The sequence below is a fragment of the Aquarana catesbeiana genome, linkage group LG09 (assembly GCF_042186555.1).
Source record: "Aquarana catesbeiana isolate 2022-GZ linkage group LG09, ASM4218655v1, whole genome shotgun sequence".
NCBI lineage: Eukaryota > Metazoa > Chordata > Amphibia > Anura > Ranidae > Aquarana > Aquarana catesbeiana.
In genome coordinates, this window is record NC_133332.1 from 92,215,731 (window position 1) to 92,237,167 (window position 21,437).

A 21,437-nucleotide genomic window follows, 5' to 3' on the forward strand; every position below is an offset into this window, starting at 1 on the left:
AACATCCTGACAGGACTTTTTTGCCTCCTAAAAAGGGAAAACCTTTTAGATCCCATGGAAGAAAAGTTTGTAAAAAAAATGGAGCATGCCAGCCGTAGATGTAGCAGTCTCTTCCTTAAACAAGAACTTGTCCAGTAGATAACGCATAGGGCTTGAAAGACCCTGTTGACAAGAAATCTGAGTTATTATTAAAGGCTTCCTTTACTTTGGCCAGTTCAGCCATTCAGCCAGCTGTTGCAGTAATTGGTATTTGCCAGTCCGTAAAGGATCAAGTCAAACGTTCGGCTAGGCCTAACCAGGAAGATGATCTGCCTGAAAGTAAGACAGATATTCCTTGAGCGCTGTGTTTTGCTGTTGATGCTTTAAAGGATTCAATACAACAGGTTTTTCGTCTGGCTCTTGTCTGTACATATGCACAGACTTTTATGGCTTAAGAACTGGTAAGCTGAGCTTCCTTGTAAAGTTATTGGGTGTTTTCCCGTTTCATGGGGAACCTTTATTCGGTGATCACTTGGACAAATATATCCAAAAGAGTTCTATACTTCCTGTGAAGAAAAGCACCAAACTTCCCTTGTTTAAAAACCCAGGGACTGCTTCCTCAAATGTCTCAGTGTCAGGGCAGTTTCGCCTCCAACAAGGCGCTAGGGCCAGGGGCAGGCCGCAAGGCCAGGGCCAGAAAAAGCCCTGGGTCCAAAATTCTTCTGAACCCAGCACCAAGCCCTCATTTTGAGGGGCCGCCCCCACTCTATCGGGTGGGGGGGGGAGGCTGCTGCACTTTAGGGACATTTGGAAAACAACAATTCAGGATGAGTGGGTCACCTCAATTATATCTAGCAGTTGCAAGCTGGAGTTATGGGGGTGCCCCCTCAGAGGTTTCTGAGATCCAGCGTTCCCTCGGATCCTCCAAAAAGAAACTTATTGCTTCAGGCACTACATCTAGTGCATCAAGGAGTGATTGTAGAGGTTTCGGTATCCAAAAGGGGCACAGGGTTTTACTCAAACCTGTTTATGGTTCAGAAACCAAACGAGGACACCAGGCCCATTTTGGACCTAAGGTCCCTGAACAAATATCTATTGATACAATCCTTTCGGATGGAGTCTGTCTGCTCAGTAGTAACCTCACTCCAGAGGGGAGACTTTTTAGCCTCCATCGCTATAAAGGACGCGTACTTACACATACCTATCTTTCAGCCTCATCAGAGGTTCCTACGTTTTGCAGTAGAGGAATGTCATTTTCAGTTTGTGGCTCTACCCTTTGGGCTTGCTACAGCTTAACAGGCTTGACCAGCTATGAGTAAGCACTTGATATAGTGCGAAACGCGTAAGCTGCCTGTCTGTACACTCTGCCTTTGATGTACTGTATGACATGTTCCTGATTTTAAAATAAAGAAGTTTGGATTATAATTTCCTGGAGTGCGGCTGTCCGGATTTTCCCATTTGCATACAGCTTAACGGGTGTTCACAAGGGTCCAAGCACCAGTACTGGGTCTTTTAAGGGCCCAAGGGATCCTGGTGCTCGGGTATCTGGACGACCTCCTGCTCAGAGATCACTCAGTACAGGCTCTAGAACAGAGCATAATATACACAGTGAGGTTCTTGAAAAGCTTAGGCTGGATCATAAATACCAAAAAGTCAGCCTTGAGACCAGCTCAAAGTCTAAAATATTTAGGTCTGATTCTAAACATGGTCCAAGCAAGAGTATTTTTGCCACTCATAAGGATCTGTGCCCTGAAGGATCAAGTGTCAGATAAAGGGCACCAGACAACCCTCCATTCGGCTCTGTATGAGTCTTCTAGAGAGGATGGCATCCTCCTTCCAGGCAGTGCCCTATGCCCATTCCAGGCCTTTACAACAAGACATCTTGTTGGCTTGGAACAGAGGAAGAAAAGCCCTGGATTATCCAATGTGCTCATCTCCTCAGGCATGCTTAAGCCTAAACTGGTGGTTGCAAAATCCTTTCTCCCGTTAACCTGGAGAGTACTGACTACAGATGCCAGTCTCTCAGGCTGGGGAGTGACCCTAGATGGGCTCACAGCCCAGGGGAAATGGTCAGGGACAGAGCAGACCCTGCCCATCAACGTCCTAAAATTACGGCCAGTACGTCTGGCCCTACGATCCTGGACGGTGGAGCTGCAGGACTGCCCCATCAGGGCTCAGTCCGACAATGTCACTGCAGTGGCCTATATAAACCAACAAGGCGGTACTAGGAGTCGTTTATCTCTGAAAGAGGTGAACTACATACTAGCCTGGGCAGAGGGACATGTGCCAATAATATCGGCAGTTCATATCCTGGGGAGTAGAGAACTGGAAGGCAGATTATCTCAGCCACCAGCAGATCTGCCTGGGGGGAATGGTCCCTACACCCAGAGGTGTTCCAGGAAATTTGCCAACATTGGCGATGGCCAGAGGTCGACCTACTCGCATCCAGGTTCAACAACAAACTACAGCAGTTTGTGTCTCTAACAAGAGATCTTCTGGCAATTGGAGCAGATGCTCTGATAGTTCCATGGAGCCAGTACTCCCTGGTTTATGCTTTCCCTCCAATCCCTCTCCTTCCACATTTGTTGCGCAGGATTCAGAGAGAGGGGATTCCAGTCATTCTGGTGGCACCAGCCTGGCCCAGAAGGCCCTGGTTCCCGGAGATTGTGAGACTGACAATAGACGGCCATGGACGCTTCCACGACGCCCCAATCTACTGTCTCAAGGTCCTATATTCCACCCCAATTTACAGTCTCTAAATTTGACGGCATGGCTATTGAAGCCATAGTGTTAAAGGACCGTGGCATCTCGGGACCAGTGGTAGTCTTTCTAGCATTCACTAGTGTAGACATGACTAGGAAGATTTATCATAAGGTCTGGAAGACTTATATTGCTTTGTGTGAAGCCAGAAAATGACATCCTCGGAAATATGTGATTGGGAGAATTCTCTCTTTTCTGCAGTCAGCTGTGGAAATCAATCTGGCTTTGAGTACAATCAGAGGTCAAGTTTCGGCCCTATCAGTATTCTTCCAAAGGCCTTTAGCCTCCCATTTACTGATCCAAACCTTTATGCAAGGGGCAACTCGTTTTCTTCCCCCCCATTAGGTCACCTATGTGTCCTTGGGACTTGGTACTGTCTGTGTTACAGAAACAACCATTTGAACCAATTAAGTAAATTCCTTAGACTTGCTGTCACGCAAGCTAGCCTTCCTGATGGCTATCACCTCGGCTAGAAGGGTGTCAGAGTTGGTGGCCCTTTCATGCAGGGAACCATACTTGATCCTTCACCATGACAGAGTCAAGTTACGACCTGTTCCATCCTTTTTGCCAAAAGTGGTGTCGGCTTTTCATTTAAATAAGGATATTATTTTGCCTTCTTTTTTCTCTCAGCCTCATTCGGCGGAAGAGAGACGACTGCATTCTTTGGACGTTGTCTGGGCAGTCAAGGTTTATTTGTCTGGATCTGCGGAGATCCGAGGATCAGACTCTCTTTTTTTTTCCATTTTACCAAAAGGACCCAAGAAATGGCAAGCAGCTTCCAAAGCTTCCATTGCCAATTGGGTCTGTCAATTGGTCATTCAGGCCTACGGTCTGAAACATAAAGCTCCTCCCTTTAGGGTAAGAGCTCATTCTATCAGGGGTGTAGGAACCTCCTGGGCTTTTCGCCATCAGGTATCTGTGGCTCAGATTTGTAGGGCTGCTATCTGGTCTTCAGTGTATACGTTCACAAAATTTTATCAAGTGGATGTTCGGGCAGCCGAGGATTCGGCTTTCAGCCGCAGTGTACTGCGGGCTGCCGTATAAGTTCTGATGGTTATTGTTTGGCAGGGTGTCTCCCTCCCCTCAAGGCTATTGCTCTGGGACGTCCCAGCAGGTAATGATAATGAATATTAGCCTGACTGTGTTCCATGATGTATGAAAAAGAAAATAGGATTTTTACTTCATACTTACCTGTAAAATCCTTTTTTTTTGAGTACATCTTGGGACACAGAGATCCCTCCCCTTTTTTTTTTTTTTTTAGGATTCATTGCTCGCTACAAAACTGAAGTGCTTCCTATATGGGAGGGGTTATATAGGGGATCACTTCCTGTCTAAAGACCTTTGGTCTACCAGTGTCCATTCACCTGGAGATGAAGTATAACCCAGCAGGTAATGAATATTAGCCTGATTCTGTGTCCCATGATGTACTCAAAGAAAAGGATTTTACAGGTAAGTATGATGTAAAAATCCTATTTTTTTTGTGTGTTTTGCATTTTTTTTATGCTTTTTTTTTTTTAGCCAATTTGTTGTTGGGTGAATTAAAAAAGGGAAATCTTGGCAAAAACTCACTACAGGGGGTCCCCTAGTTACAAACATCCGACTTACAAACGACTCCTACTTACAAACGGAGGGAGACAACAGGAAGTGAGAGGAAATCTACCCCATAAGAATTCACTCTTGTAAAAGCTATTATGGGGAAAAGGTACCTCCACTGATGCTTTATTAGCAAGGTTTGTTACCACAACAACCCAAAATTTTCAAAATCCAATTGTCATTGGGACAAAAAGTGAAGTGAAATCTTCTGAACAGGGGCACAAACAGCAAAACAAATGTTACAGGGTGATAACCCTTCCCTATGCTATCCAAAAAGCTTAAAATTTTTTTTGGCTGGAGCTACACTTAAAAAATGTACCTGTTCCGACTTACAAACAGATTCAACTTAAGAACAAACCTACAGTTCCTAACTTGTTTGTAACCCGGGGACCCCCTGTACATGCTTTTCTGCAGTTTCTCCGTTGAAGTCTTTTGAACCAAAAACGCACCATTTTTCTTTTAAAACAGTAAAGCTGTACATGAAAACATTCCCTATATTTAAAGTGGAACTTCACTTTTTTTAACATTTCTTCAGTTACTTCCTGGTTTTCATGCCTAGGCAAATGATGTCATACATCCCAGGAGTCTTCAGGAGGGGAGGAGGGTTTTTTCAGCCAAATACAGTCTCCTGCTTGTATACCTGAACTAAGAGCAGATGGATTCCAGGAAGTAAATGTACATGAATCGTCTGCCCTTACTCAAGATGGCCACAGACAGAAATGCTAGGGGGGGGGGGGGGTTCAAAGTGATTTCTCAACAAAATAAAACATGGAGACGTGGCTGGATGGGGTAGTTTGCTTTGAATATTAAAAATTAACTAGCATTTTTGGTTTGTGGTGCAGTTCCTTTTTAAGGTATAACTAAACGTAAGGGCTCGTTTATACTAGGCACTGCACGTTAATCGCAATAGCGGTTCCTGTGCGGTTCACATGCAGTTCTGTGCAGTGCGATTTCAGCTGCATTAATTTTAAATGGGCCAAAATCACACCGCACGTGCTGCACTGCTTTTTAAACGTGCGGCAATGGCATTGCATGGTACTTCTGCACCATGCAATCTGGTGCAGCAAATGCAATGCATTTGTGACCTGCGTTTGGGGTGTCGTTAACTTGAACAGACTCCTGCAGCAGATTGCAAGGGCACTGTAATTGGAATGTGGTGCAGGAAGCCGCCCAGGATTGTGTCTCTCCCACACTGCATTATAGTGTGAACAGGCCCAAAGTTTTTTTTTTTTTTTTTTAGATTTGGATGGAGTGGAAAGGGATTAGAATCCCTGTCAGGCTTTTATTGCTGTCTGGGTCCCCATTAGGGAGATTCACCCTCTCTATTTGTCCTGTTTACCGCTATCACAAAGTAAAAGAAATTACCAAATTTTTAGTTGTCACCAGAGCAGGAATAGGGAGGATTTTATCCAATGGAGACACTAGTTCTTGTAACCCTGGCGACAACCAGGGAATCCCTCACTTCAGAGATATTCTCTCACTTCCTGTTGTGACTTCTAGGACAGGAAGTGAAGGGAAATCTCTGCAATGGGATATAATGGTAAACAAAAAAAAAAAAAAAAAAACAAAAAAAAAAAAAAAAAAAAAAAAAAAAACCACTTGTGTGTAGCAGCCACCCCAGCACCCCCTAATTACTTACCTGAGCCCTATCTCTCTCCAGCAATGTCCACGGATGTCTAAGCCGTCCAGGACACTCCTCCTGATTGGCTGAGACACAGCAGTGGTGCCATTGGCTCCCGTGACTGTCAAAGTCAGTCAGCCAGCCAATCGGGGGGAGAGGGAGTGGGGCCGGGTTGAATGGACACAGATCTGTGATTCGCATAGTTGCCAACATTGTATGAAAAAAATTTTAGGGACACTTTTTTGGCTGTAGGCGGAGTCTTGTTATAATTAGGGGGCGGGGTATGCATTTTGGGGACATAAAAATGGGCGTGGTTTATGTGAAATAGTGTGCGTGTCTTAAATTGGTGTGGCTCAAAGGGGGTGTGGTTAGAGTCTGAGGTGAATGAGGGATGGAGAGGGATGGAGGGACAGCAGCCCCAGATCCTACACAACAATGGAAATATGTGTATTCTAGAAAGTTTAACAATCGGCAGATAAAGATACTCCAAACACCTGGTGTTAGCACTTCAAACATCCCGGCACCGTGGTTGGTATGGTGTCAGGACGATTGAAGTGCAATATTTCTATTATTTCTATTATGTAATATAAAATGAAATCATTCAACTCACCATAATGCTGAATCAGTGGGATCCCTGAGCGTTTCACCTGCCACGTCGCCTGCCACCAGCCGTCCGTCCTCGCATCAGGTGCCCCCAGCAGAGTCCGTCCTCGCATCAGGTGCCCCCAGCAGAGTCCGTCCTCGCATCAGGTGCCCCCAGCAGAGTCCCCGTTACATCAGATGTCCCTAGAGGAGCCCCCCCTTACATTAGATGTCCCCAGCAGTGTCCCCCTTACATCAGATGTCCCCAGCGGTGCCCCCCCCTTACCTCAGGTGTCCTCGTAGGTCCTAGTTGGAGGGGGTATACAAAATAGTGTCTCCCTCTGCCGGGCGCATGGTTACAATAGAACCCCCGCCCCTTCCATAACAGACCGGCGGCGGGGCGGGGCGAGGCAGAGGGTGGGCGGCGACGCAGGAGCTCCGTCTAGCCCCCCAGCCGTGTTCCTGGTCTTCTTAAAAATAGCGGCGGTAGGCGGCGAAAATTCATGAAAAAACAAATTTCTCGGGACATTTTCTGGGAAACAATAAAATTGGGAAAAGAGTCTAAATCCCGGGAATGTCCCGGGAAATCCGGGACAGTTGGTAAGTATGCATTCGGTTCCAGGGCCCCCATAGGAAGCTGCTGGCTGTGGGGGCATTCGATCATTCGATAGGAGGGAGGGGCCAGGAGCAGCGAAGAGGGACCTGAGAAGAGGAGGATCTGGGCTGCTCTGTGCAAAACCACTGCAACAGAGGAGATAAAAAAAAAAAAAAAAAAAAAACAAACATTTTATACTTAACGAGACTTTACAATCACTTTAAGAAATAAAAATGCTTTGCCTGCACTTAATGGTGCTGTCTGCTAAAGTGCAGGACGTTTCTCTGTCGGGAGTCAGGAAAGTGCTCTATTTTGCATGCATTCCCCAACACGTTAAGAGTCTGAACCTACGGATGTTTATTTTTATTCTTTGTTTCAAATTAAAGCCTATAAAATAAAAATGTTCATACACACACATCCAAAATCAAAACAAGCCCCAGCTATCATGAAAACAAAAAAAAAAAAAAAAAAAAAAAAACCACATCATGTAATCTTTGAGCATGGGTTACAAAAACATAAAGTTACAGAGCGTACGATTGGCACAAAATAAAGAACATCCAAGACTATGAGGGCTCCAGCATAGAAAATGATTAACCAACCCAGCCAGCTGAGCTTCCTGCCAGGAAGGGGACAGGCCTGCCATTCAGTTTGGGTGTAGGCTGGTCACATGATAGTCACATGACTGCAATGTCTTGTCCTCCTCTCCCCCCTCCCCTTGTGGCATCCTCCGTCCCTCTGTAACTTGTTTCCTATACGAAGGGGAGAGGTATATTTTTGCAAAGGGTGAGCACTGGCAACTAGAACAGGAAGTGGCGTATTTCTGGACGCAGGGTGTGCGGTTTATCGGTAGCAGCGACAGGAAGGCAATGTGCTAACCCACAGGGAAGCTCTGTAGGCCGATTCATGCAACACATGGGCTATTTTTATAGACAGCACGTTTATTAAAAGTTTTTACATTTGTTTGTAGACAGGGTGTGAAAAACCTGCAGTTTGCTATATATCAATTTTATGTGATTTCCAGGGATGCTTTGCTGCTGAAGAGGTGAACCTAGAGGATCAACCATTGTGACTCAAGAAACGCTGAAGACAGCCAGGCAACTAGCATTTTCAGAAGGAGCAATGGCAGCCGACACAATTTTCTCATGACAGCTTCCTCAGGATCATGTTTTCAGGCAGGCGTTCATGATCCATAAACTTGCATGGAGTTAGTAAATAAGGCTACATGTTTCTGGTGCCCCGGAGCTGCAGACAGCTGCCAATAGTCATGAATGGGTGAGCCGCCTTCACCCATTCATTTCTATAGGTAGCTGTATGCAGCACTTGGACATCCTGGGCAGCAAAAATACGTAGCCTGTTTACTCTGCAAGGGCAAATGCACCCATGTCGCCTTAAAGGAGCAGTGAAAAATCTTGGGTCCTTGAAATATAGGAGCCAGGGTTCCCCCAGCATTAGGCTTGTACCCTCCAACTCTAGACAAAGCTTTGTCTTTTGTTTTGGATACATCAGGGAAGGGTTAGATCCTGATTTACCATCTACATCCCTACTAGAGTAACTTCCCATCAACGGGGATACAGAGAAAAATAAATTACGTAGTGGGTGAAAGGTTTACAACTTCTGATAATCTCTGCCATCTGTGCATTCCTGTTACAGTGACAACCACACCCCCATCTCTTGTATGCATATCACAGGGACAGTGAGGTAAAACCTCCCCAATGAGTTCAGACAGAATTTTAACCCTCCATTCCAAAACTGAAAAAAATTTGTCTGTAATTAAGCTCTTCCTGACCACATTATAGCCAAAATATGGCTACAGCGCGGTCGTCCAGTTGTGGGAGGGCGTCTATAGACGTCCACACAGAACCATGCTGCCCGCTGGGGTCTTCAGACACAGCTGATCATAGACCGGGGTAACGGGCCAATCACAGTGGCCCTTAACCATGTGATCAGCTGTGTTCAATCGCAGCGGATCACAATGTAAACACACTTACTTGTTATCGGCATTCCTTTCCTCACGTGCTGTCACAGCGTAAGGAGAGGAGCAAAGCACCCTGAAAGAGCTGCTCCTCACACTGGAGCGGTGCGCTGGCAGGACGCTAAAAAAAAGTCCTGCTAGCAGCATCTTTGGAGCGGTGTGTATACCGCTCCTTCACCGCTCCTGCCCATTGAAATCAATGGGGCAGTGCTGCTATACAGCAGCAGCGCTTTGCGGTGGTTTTAACCCTTTCTCAGCCGTTAGCAGGGGGGTTTAAAACCGCCCCGCTACCGGCCGAATACCACCAATAAAACGCCGGTAAAGCAGCGTTAAAGATAGTGCTGTTTTACCGCTGGCGCCCACATCGCGCCAGTGTGAAAAGGCTCTGAAAGAGCAGATCTGGCCATAGTGGGAGGGACCATGGGCCTTCCACTGCCATCTTTACGATTTCTGCGTACCATGACCTTCTGGGCCATGCTGGTGCCACCAGAATTATCGGCTTTCTTTGTAGCTTGATCCTGCAAAGAAGTCGAGGCAGCAACTGAATAGGGGGGGGGGGGGGGGGGGGGGATGCATTGATCAGTGAGAACTGATCCCATGGGGTCACCAACGCATCTATTCCGCATACGAATGGATCCCTTATTCTGGCCACAAAGTTGACCTACTTCGTGTTGAACCTGGATGCTAGAATATCCACGTCCGGAGCCCTCCATCTTTGGCAAACATCCAAACATGTCGGGGTGAAGAGACCGCTCCCCTGGGAATAACTGCTGGCGACTTAAAGCGGAGTTCCACCCAAAAATGGAACTTCCGCTTTAAGCACTCCTCGCCGCCTTACATGCCATATTTGGCGTGTAATTTTTTTTTGGGGGGAGTGGGGGCTTCGTAAGGAGGGGGACTTCCTGTCCCACTTCCTCCTTCCACTCAGGGACCGCCAAGGCGACTCCTCCTTTCGCCTTAGGCGGCCCCTTCATCTAGGTGATCTCCTGGGACACGTGACAGGTCCCAGGAGATCGCCTGTCCACTCCGGGAGCGCAGCGTGACTCACGCATGTGCCGTGCATTCCCAGCTGTGAAGCTGAAAGCTGTCACAGCCAGGTGCCCAGAGTGGCAATGGAGGCCCTGGCGGAGAGGAGGGGAAGAGGAGCGTCGCTCCGTTCGGCCGCATCGCTGGACCGTGGAACAGGTAAGTGTCTGTTTATTAAAAGTCAGCAAATACACTTTTTGTAGCTGCTGACTGACTTTTAATAAACATAAAAAGCCTGGAACTCCGCTTTAAGTAGTCTGCCTGCCAATTCTCTACTCCCGGAATGAAGATTGCAGAAAGGCATGGAATATTCCTTTCTGCCCAAGTTTGCCCTCTCTCTGTGCCGAGAGCCTTTCGTGCCCCCTTGGTGATTGATACAGGCCACAGCTGTGGCATTGTCGGATTGAATCCTGACAGGACAATCCTGTAACCTAAAAGTCCAGGCCTTTAGAGCCAGACGTACTGCCCGAATCTCTAGGATATTGATGGGCAAGATTGTTTTGGTTCTTGACCACTGTCCTTGGACAGTTGTCTTTTCTAGTACTGCTCCCCAGCCTGAATGGCTGACATCCGTCGTTACCACTTTCCAGATGAGAGACTGGTCTGAAGGTTTTTCCTTTCAGTGGATTCTGGGTTAATAACCACCAAGTGAGGCTTTGGGCTACTCTTGAGGACAGCCGCATTGGCAAGTCTAAAGATTGTATTGTTTTGTTCCAAGCAGACAGGATACTGTTTTGCAACAGTCTTGAATGGAACTGGACATAGGGAACTGCTTTGAATGAAGCCACCATGGTTTCTAGCAACCTCATGCAGAGGCGAATGGAGGGATTGCCATTTGACTTGACCCTCCGCACCAGCTCTCTTATGGAGTTGATCTTTGCTTGAGGCAAGAACACCCTTTCCTGGGCTGTGTCTATGATCAGACCCAAGTACTCCAGCCTTTTTAGCGGTATTAAGGAAGATTTCTCTAGATTGAGAGTCCAACCAAAACTTTTCAGATAGTTGGTTGTAGTGCGTAGATCATCTAGGTATGCTACGACTGTTATGACCTGTGCCCTTAACCTGGCTAGAGGTGGGGCCAGCACTTTGGTGAACACCCGGGGTGCTGTGGCTAGCCCGAAGGGCAGGGCTACAAACTGGAAATGCTGCTGTTCTAACTCAAACCGCAGAAACTTTTGATGAGTAGGAAATATAGGGACATGCAGATATGCATCCCTGATGTCGATTGACACCAGAAGTTCTCTTCCTAGGATAGAAACTACCGACCTGATTGTCTCCATGCAAAAGGAGCAGATCTTCAGGAATTGATTTAGCTTTCTTAGATGTAGAATGGGTCTGACGTCTCCATTTGGTTTTGGTACCATGAAAAGATTTGAATAAAACCCCAGACCTTGCTCTTTTTTGGGGGTCTGTATGATCATCCCTTGAGATATTTATCAGTCTAGAGCCTGAAACAGAGATTGTTTCTTCTCTGGCTCTTTGGGAACGATTGATCTCAGGAAACGAGACAGTGGAAAGTCCTGAAATTCCAGCTTGTACCCCAGCATTACCGTGGAGATGACCCATGTGTCCTGAATTTCCTTTTTCCAGACTTCTGAAAATTGCAGAAGTCTTCCCCCCACCTTGGTGAGGGGGGTTGCCTCTTCATGATGAGGCTTTAGGATTCTGTTTTGCAGGTTTCCTACCCCAGGTCTTCTTTTGAGCCTGGGTCTGACCCTGAGGTTTTCCTCTAGAGTCTGACGGCGGAGGCCGTCGCCACTGCCTAGAGAAGCCCCTGGTGCAGGAGAAAGAGCCCGTTTAAATGAAGGGCATTTATAATTTCTTTTGACTAGTAAAAGAGTACTTTTCCCACTAGAAACTGTCTTGATATATTTATCCAAGTTTTCTCCAAATAGTCGCTCCCTATGAAAGGGGAACCCAGTTAGGAGGTTTTTACATGGTGTTTCAGCTGATCAATTTTTCAACCACAGGATTCTACGCATATGTACAAGCATAAGCGTAAGGCGGGATGCCTGGTGAATAGAATCTTTAATGGTATCTATGGCAAAACATAATGCTTTAGGTAGTTCAGCCAAAACCCAAGCTTGTTGTGTAGGAAGCTCTCTAAGGGCCTGTTTAAATTGGTCCTTTAGGGATTGGCAGACTCCTATCGCGGTGACTGCGGGCTGAGTGATAGCACCTGCTATGGAAAAGGTAGATTTTAGCAGGGATTCCAACTTCTTATCTGTTAGATCCTTAAGCATCTGTGGATTGTCTACAGGACAAGTTAAGTTATTATTCACATTAGAGCTGCACAATTAATCGTCAAGAATGGTTATCGTGATTAACCGTCAAGAATCGTTATCGCGATCTTGACTAAAGTGTTTCACAATTCTTTCTTTGCACAGAATTCTCTCTGCTCACAGCCCTCAAAAGAAAGGAAGGAAGAGAAAAACCGGGCAGTCTGCCAAGAAACAAAACATTCATTATCAGTTGAACTTAAAGTGGAGTTCCACCCAAAAAAAAACTACATTAAAAATCCTAAAAAAAAAACAAAAAAAACAAAAAAAAACAAACAACATTTGGATATTTTTTTTTTTACTTACCTCTAAATGCCTGTTGCTAGGGGGTCCCTCATAGTCTGCCTCTTCCAGTGCCTGGGCTGGTGACATCACTTCCCCCTCGGCACAGGAAGGGCTCAGCTCTGCTCCCTCCTGTCAATCATCTGGGACCCATTACAGGTCCCAGGTGACTGAGCGGCCAATCATGGCGCGCGGCGCCGCTAGCGCATGCGCAGTGGGTGCCAGGCTGTGAAGCCACAGCCCGGCACCCACAGTTGCAATGCCGGTGCCGCTGAATGGAGGGGGAGACAAGCGGGGCTTTGATCCCCCGCATCGCTGGACCCTGGGACAGGTAAGTGTCCAATTAAATGTCAGCAGCTGCAGTATTTGTAGGTGCTGACTTTTAATTTTTTTTTTTTGACTGGACCGCCTCTTTAAGTATAAACATTGTAACAATCTGTCAATGGAATATACTTCCTGTGTAAGTGAAAAAAACTTTAACCACTTAAACACTAAACTTTTCTGACATTTGTTGGTTTCAAGTTAAAATCATTTTTATTTTGCTAGAAAATTACTTGGAACCCCCAAACATATATATTTTTTTAGTAGACACCCTAAAGAATAAAATGGTCGTGGTTGAAATATTTTATGTCACACTGTATTTGCGCAGCGATCTTTCAAATGCAATTTTTTTTAAATTACTTTAATGAATTAAAAAATAAAAAAAATCTAACCAGTAAAGTTAGCCCATTTTTTTTTTGTATAATGTGAAAGATTTTACATCGCGAGAATCGTGAGAAAATCGTGATCTTTTTATTCTAAGCAAAAAAAAATCGTGATTCTCATTTTGGCCAGAATCGTGCAGCTCTAATTCACATTGGAAATCAAAGCGTCAATTGCTGGTACTTTACATTTTTTGGAGAATTTCTCCTCCAGAGAATAGAGAATTGAAAACCTCTTAGGAGGGAGAAAATGCTTATCCGGGTGATCCCATTGAGCAAAAATAAGCATGAAAGTGGAACAAACCATTTCTGTAAGAGATTGTATCAGCAATTTCTCAGATTGAGAAGCTGAAAAAAGTTAATCTACCGTTGTTTCTTCTGCAGAGGAGTCATCGGTTTGCTTTTCTTCCTGATTGATTGAGGGTAACACCTCATCGTGTGCCTACTGTTCCCCTTGCAAAGCTGAAGTGGGGGAATTTGAATGGAGTATGCAATTAAAGCGCTATCTTTCTTCCAGACCCTGGAGGGAGGAGGAAAGCGCATCTTCAATCACGTATACAGGTGCTGAGATGTGAGAGGCAGCTGCACCAATTTGTTCCAGTGGTTCACCCTGAGTTGCCATAACTGGTAATTCAGGCGAGGATGACAGCGTGGAAATACAGCTCGAGATCCCAATGCCTGGGGGTGAAACCTTTACTTTTTTGGCTTTTGTGGTGTCTTTTTTGGCAGGCATAGTCCTAAATACAAAAACAGAGGCGCTATACAATTTGCACTAAATCGCTGAAAATAGTCATGACTTTAAAAGCCGCTATAAAGTTTAGCCTAGTGCTGGAAAAAGAGTGTCCTCCCTGAATCAGGAATGCCAGTTTTTACAACCCATACGTGTCCCACAGCTCATGTGTCCCTGTGTACAGGCAGCTTGTTTCCTCCTCCATCAGCAGAGGAAAGACTGACACAGCTGTATTTATCTGCTTTTAGCCTGGCGTGCGTCCTTGTGGACGTTCACGACACCTGAGTTTAGGCCCCCCTTTTTAATTAAAAAAAAAAAAAAAAAGAAAAAAAAAAAAAAATGTTTCCCTGCCTGAACATGGCATTTTTCCAGACCCAACACAAAGGGGGGTGAGGGGAGGCAGGGACTCCTGCAGTGAGGCACAGATATGTAAAAAATACAGCCACAGTAACAAAGTTTTAGAGGTAAAATAGCGGGACCTCCGCATCCCCCATGGCGGGGGGGGGGGGGGTAATGTAAGAGGGGGGTGCAGCGCTGTTGAGAAAAAGACATTTTTTGCAGATTTCTTTTTTACCTTGCAAATCTCCCTTACACACGCTGTGCAGCCAGACACAGACTGAGCTAATCAGTGAGTAAGGTATGTGCATAGACTCCATCTAGTGGAGATTTTAAGGCATGACAACATTTTTTCCTTTAATGGCAGGAATACAAACATATTTTTAACACCCAAGTTTCTTCCCTTACCTTATCCTCGCCGCAGGATTTTGCTGAATTAACAGAAAATCCAACCTTCAAGGACTGGGTCCCTAAAATGGGGTTCCAACTGCCTTGGGCCATGTACAAGCACCCCATCAGGAAGCTTTAGGTAATGTAGCAAGACCTAAGCCCTGGGTTCCTGGGGTCCAGCCCTACAAAGAGAGGCGTTACAGGCAAAACCTCGTGCTTTGGATACAAGGTCCCAGGTACCATACATCTTAGGCCTCAGTGGCACTTTGGATGGATTTGGCTTCTTTTTATGGAGGAATTTAAATCCAGCACGGATCCCTCCTGAAGCTCCTCAGAGCACTTCTTTACTCGTGACCAACACCTTAGACACTGGCGAAAAAACTGATGTGCTCCTGGAAGGAGGAGGGGTTATATAGGGAGTAAACTTCCTTTGATTGGGTTTACCAGTGCCAACACCTGAAGGTGGCTTATAACCCATTAAGTAATTACTTAAGGCTCTGTGTCCCATGATGTACAATAAAGAAAGCTCTGCATTTTACCAGGCAGGTTAGTGTGAACATAGCCTAAAAGAAGAGCGTATATACTAACCCGAATCACAGGCACTGTAAAAAGAACTTGTCATGGCAAAATGTATGGCAGCTGCAATTACCTATTTTTTTTTCAAGAGCAACTTCAACGAAATCCTAAGAAGTGGAAAAAAGCAGTGTAAAACATTTTAAAAAAATGTCACCTGAGCTTAGGCAGGTATTTCAGCTTATACTACGAGAGAATAAAAAAATATGCCTTTTTTTTATATCACTTCACTACGTGCCAAAATTGTATTGGATCTTTTACCAGGGAACAAGTTTACTATGAGGAAGAGATCCATTCAGAATAGCATGAGCTGTTAATGACATTTCTTCTGGCCCTATAAGCCACAGATTTGCATCTTCAAAGTGCCAATGTATAAGAACTTCTGCTACTGTGCCCTGCTGTGCGATTTTCCTGTACCTTTCTTAGAGGCCTGTACTTGGAAAATATAGGAGTTGCTATGTTCTGAAAATTACAGTTGTTTGGCTGTCATGCTGATCCTATGGCATCATACTTCACGAGGCACAGACCAGAACAAAAGTGTTCTGATCAGGAGTTCACATCTTTCTAAATTTTCTAATTTAAATGCTTGTTGAATGCGAATAGAAACTAATACCATATGCACACCTTTCTTGGAGAAGGTTGGCTAATTTCACATGCACTATATTGTCAAAAGTATTGGGACACCTGCCTTTACACGCACATGAAGTTTAATGGTGTCATATCCGTAGGGTTCAATATTGAGTTGGCCCATCCTTTGCAGCTATAACAGCTTCAACTCTTCTGGGAAGGCTGTCCACAAGGTTTAGGAGTGTATCTATGGAGATGCTTGACCATTCTTCCAGAAGCACATTTGTGAGGTCAGGCGCTGATGTTGGACGAAAAGGTCTGGCTCGCAGTCTCCACTCTAATTCATCCCAAAGGTGTTCTATCGGGTTGAGGTCAGGACTCTGTGCAGGCCAGTCAAGTTCCTCCACCCCAAACTCGCTCATCCATGTCTTTATGTCTTCAGCTCCAGATTTCATACAGTGTAGGATAGCAGGTTATTCACTCTCCACTGTCCTCTCCCCTCACCTATTCACAATACATCTTGCATTCTTTTCACAGAACACAAGGCATTCTGTGTATAGACAAGGGGAGAGGTGGGGCGGATGAATGCCACAATCTCCATGGGTTCATTCACAGAAAGCCTTTGTGGTTGTGAAAAGTTTGTGAACAGTTGAGGGGAGACAAAGATGAAAAGTGACCCACTATTCTGAGCCAAAAATTAAGTTTCAGCACTAAAAGTTCTTCGCTTACAGTATTGTTCATGTAAATGAAACCTAGTCCAGCACCATCTACACCTAGGACACCCATCAAAAATCCAAAATTGCTTTTTTTAGCTATTGTTGCGTGAAAACTTGACTCTTTTCTTCAACTCTTTTTCCTATCTTAGAGTATGAATTTTCCAAGGCTAATCTCATTCACCAAGACCTGTGAAAAATCTGATTGGTGGGAAAATGGAGAGCATACTACCAAGAAACCCTTCAAATCATATGAGGTTGCCACTACAGGGGAAGAGGCAAGAAGCTTCTATGAAAGTCTTATAGGTACTGACAGAGAGTCGTCAGCTTCAAGAAAACCATCTCGAAAGTGCAGAGTTCACAGATCTCCATCACATGAAGAGCCACGTGTAGGGTCTTCAGAGAGTGGACCAAATACATTGGTCCGGGAAACAACAAACCAGAGAGTGGGCCACCAGCTGCTCAGATGTTCACAAAACGGAGAAATGAAAGGTTTGAGACAGCTGGTGGAAAAAGAACATTGTGACATCAATTTCCAAGATAGATACTATTGGACACCGGTGATGTGTGCGGCATTTGCAGGTAAAAAAGATGCTGTGAGTTACTTGTTGAAAAGAGGAGCAGCCTGGGTTGGCGTTTGTGAAACTCGAGGCAAAGATGCTCTAACGTTAGCAGAAGAAGGAGGGCACCAGGAGGTTGTCAAGCTATTGCAGGATTCTTTGAAGGGTCAGCCGGAGGAATCACAACCAAGGTGAGGAGATTATATTATCTGGCACTTTTTGTTTACAAGTTTAAAGTGGTTGTAAAGGCAGAAGTTTTTTATCTTAATGCATTCTATGCATTAAGATAAAAAACTTCTGTGTGTAGCTGCCCCACTAATACTTACCTGGGACTGATCTCCCTCCAATGATGTGCACGAGTGCCTCGGCTGTCCGGGACTCTCCCTCCTGATTGGCTGAGACACAGCAGTGGCGTCATTGGCTCCTGCTGCTGTCAATCAAAGTCAGCCAATCAGAAGATAGAGGGGCGGGGTCAGACCACAGTTCTGTTTCTGAATGGACACATGATCTGCAGCTCGACTCGGGTCCCCCCATAGCAAGCTGCTTACTGTGGGGGCACTCAACAGGAGGGAGGGTCCAGGAGTGCCAGAGAGGGACCCGAGAAGAGGAGGATCTGGGCTGCTCTGTGCAAAGGCACTGCACAGAGCAGGTAAGTATAACATGTTTGATATTTAAAAAAAACAAACAAACTAGACTTTAGTATCACTTTAAATCAGTATTTTTTGCTAGAAGATTACTTATAACTCCCAAACATTATATATATATTTTTAGCAGAGACCCTAGGGAATAAAATGGCAGGAAAAAAATACACTTTAATTAATAAAAAAAAATAAATCACAATAGATACCCCAATTTTTTTTGTATAATATGAAAGATGATGTTATGCTGAGTAAATAGACACCCAACATGTCACTCTTTAAAATTGTACAATCATAAAGTGATTCCGCGCTACAGCAATAATGTGCAAAAAGTGCTCAATAAATAAAGTAAATAGACACTGTGTGAATGGTGCCCAATGAATTGGAATAATAAAAGTGCAAAAGTGATTAGTCCATAAGTTGGTATATCAATCTAGGGGCATTAGATTCAATATGATGATGGTCTCTTAATTTAACATTTTTCAGTAATTGTCCAGAAAAAGTTTTTACAAAAATGTGTTTAGATCAATAGCACAGTAAACAGGCGAGAAGTTTATAATCCCATAAATGAGCTCACAGAACCCTCACCTTCATATCTTGTCAGCATAAGGTAATAAACAGGGATCTATTCCGTTACTCCAACTTCCACCACCAGGGGGTCCTCCGTTCTATTAAGTGTAAAACCTTGCTATCTTGAAATGTCAGCATAGATAATATACAGGAATCTATTCCGCAATTTTAACATCCACCACCAGGGGGGTCCTCCGTTCCACTAAGTATATAACTTAATGTATACTCCACCTCCGCGTCCTCATATAATCTCGTTCCCGCAGCCGGGGGGTGGGGGGGGGGGGGGGGGCACTTTTTGCACATTATTGCTGTAGCGCGGAATCACTTTATGAATGTATGTACTTATGAGTGGATTGTGAACACTGGAAGATCCTGCTGCAGACAGCTTATTTCATTTCATTTGATTGCACTTTAATGTACGGTACGCACTTTGGTTATTTCATTGTTTATTTACAAAATTTATAGTTGATTATTTTTATATTGTCCGTTTACTTTTTTTTTTTTTTGATCGCTTTTATTTCTTTTACAAGGAATGTAAACATCCCTTGTAATAGAAGTAAGGATGACTGGTCTTCTTTATGAAGAGATCTGGGGTCAAAAAGACCCCAAATCTCTTCTTTACCTCTAAAAGCAAAATATCAAAAAAATATATTTTTGATCTTTCGCTTTAAAAAAAGGTAAAAAAAAAATTCTTCCAACCTGGACCGAAAGTGACGTCATGATGTTGCTCCGGTCCTCCAAGGCCATAGAGTCGAAAAAAGGAGTGTTAACTCTTTGGTCGCTTATGGGAGCAGCCGGCCGCACCGTCGGATCATTGTTTGGGCAAACCGACGGGAACAGTAAGCCCGAGAAACACCAGCGAGTGGCAGGAGGGGGGGGGGGGGGCGTCCTCCTGCCCCTTTGCATACTGTTCCAGGGGCTTGTAGACCGCTCGGACCAGTTTTATGAGAAAGCCAGCCGCCTGCAGAAAGAAACGGTACTGGGGTTATGGCTGATATCTCCAGCCATAAGCCCGGTAAACCATGTGCAAACCGCAACTAATATATACATATTTTATATTTTTGGAGGCAGATTATCATAGACAATTATATTTTAGGGGTCTTAATGAACTGAGTTAAAGTGACCTTGGCAGGTAATTTGGCTACAAAGCTCCCCCTGCAGTGACATTGATGAGCAGTGGGGGACCAGAAGATAACTCTCCCTGTAGTGACTGTTTCTCAGCAAACTTCAAAGGACAGTGGTGTGGAGAGCAGTGTTTGTGCCCACTTTTTACCATGGGCAAATCAGGTTACATGCACGCCCCAACCCTGCTCCACATTAATCCTTACATACCTACCATTTGTTCCCCTACCAATGCTACCATTCTGTTCACCTGCAGTGTTAATGCCTAAGGGTAGCTAAAACGAAAAACGAAAAAATCAGCACAAGGGACAAAACTTACAGCCAGTAAGATGTGTCCTTTGTGCTAATTCCGTTTCTTTAAGTTGAAAGCCATGCTACAGCTTCTATAAATGAAACAGGTTTTAAGAATGGGGGATGGGTGGATTATTGATAGCTCCTTCCCATCCATCCATAGATCACTTTTTTATTAATAGAAGCTGTAGTACGGCAAGGCCATTACAACTGTGTCACTTGGGAAGCCCAAGTTTTTGCTATTCTAAGGCCTCATGCACACGAGATGCTGTTAAACGCACGTTCAGAGGCAGTTGGACACTTTTTTTCAACTGCCCCCGAACCCATTCAATGTTATCCTATGTGTCCATGTACACAGTCTCGTTTTTTGGCGTTTTTAGGCAGTTGCGTTTAACCTCGTTTTTCCAGAAGCAAAAAAATGGGTTCCGATGAAAAAGTTTTCCATGTTTCAGACGCTAAACACGGCTAAACGCGTTTGCGTTTATAAGTGTTTTTAAAGAAACATTTTACAACCCGACTTTGGGGCTCCATATCTTTGGGCCACCTGGTGCCAGGAACCCCAAATTTGTGTGCTAACACAGTGGAACTAACACTATAACATATCCAAATTTGGGGTTCCTAGCACCAATTAGCCCCGAGATATGGGGCCCCAAAGTTGGGTCACAAAATGTCATTCTCTGCTCTGCAGACGCTTCTAGATGCAAACGCGGTAAAACACGGCTAAACACGGCATGCAAACGCGGCAAAACGGGCGTTTCTTAATGCCGGTTTCAGCTTTTAAAAACATGTGTTCAGCAGAGTTTGCACCGGCGTCTCGTGTGCATGAGGCCTAAGTTACAGAGAATACACCTAGGCAGTGGGCACCTTGAGATGGTGGAGGTAACATAATCAGTGTGATAATGTTTGCTGTAGAGGTTTTAGGGAGAAACCAAAGAACACAGCAAGGGACATGCTATCCTACGAATGTGGAAGTGTCCAATAGTAGCAGTGCACGGAGCCCTTCGACAGAGCAAAGAGTTCCCTCACCATGTGCTGGAGAGGTAAGTATAACCCACCACCTTATACAGTGTATTGCTGTTAGAACCTTTTTTCCTCCCACTGACTGGGTCACGTTAAAAGTAAATTAAAGAAGAACTCCAGATTTTTTTATTTGCTAGGTTGCAAATAGGTAAAACGCAGGAGGTATATGCCTCCTTCTAGATTGCTGCCTGTTCTTTACAATGTACAATTTCACTGATGCCGTATAGTATAGCTTATTTCCCTCGTTCATTCACAGAACACTTTGTATTGTATACTTTGTGTGAACCTATTCACAGAATTCAAGGTGCTCTTTGAATGGACAAGGGAAGAGGAGTGCCATACACCTCCTGAGATTTAAAGTGGTTGTAAAGCATCACCTTGTAAAACAACCCACTCAGTTTGAAATAGAAATGGAAGGCACAACATTTGTGTATAGATTTAAAAAAAATTAAATACCCCTTTTTCATTTTTTAAAACTAGTCACCTTCCCTCCGTTTTCAGCTGGTGGGAGGGGAAGCAGCAGCACACTGAGCTTCC

The 21,437-nt window shown here is 44.7% G+C and overlaps 1 protein-coding gene across 1 annotated transcript in view; it reads left to right on the forward strand.

The window, feature by feature from the left end:
• Window positions 1-16,854: 16,854 nt before the first annotated feature.
• LOC141108961 (G patch domain and ankyrin repeat-containing protein 1-like) overlaps window positions 16,855-21,437 on the forward strand; it is a 31,999-nt gene continuing 27,416 nt past the window's right edge. Inside the window, exon 1 of the mRNA XM_073600920.1 lies at window positions 16,855-17,450. Coding sequence (XP_073457021.1) covers window positions 16,855-17,450 — 596 coding nt within the window. The remainder of the gene's footprint in view (window positions 17,451-21,437) is intronic.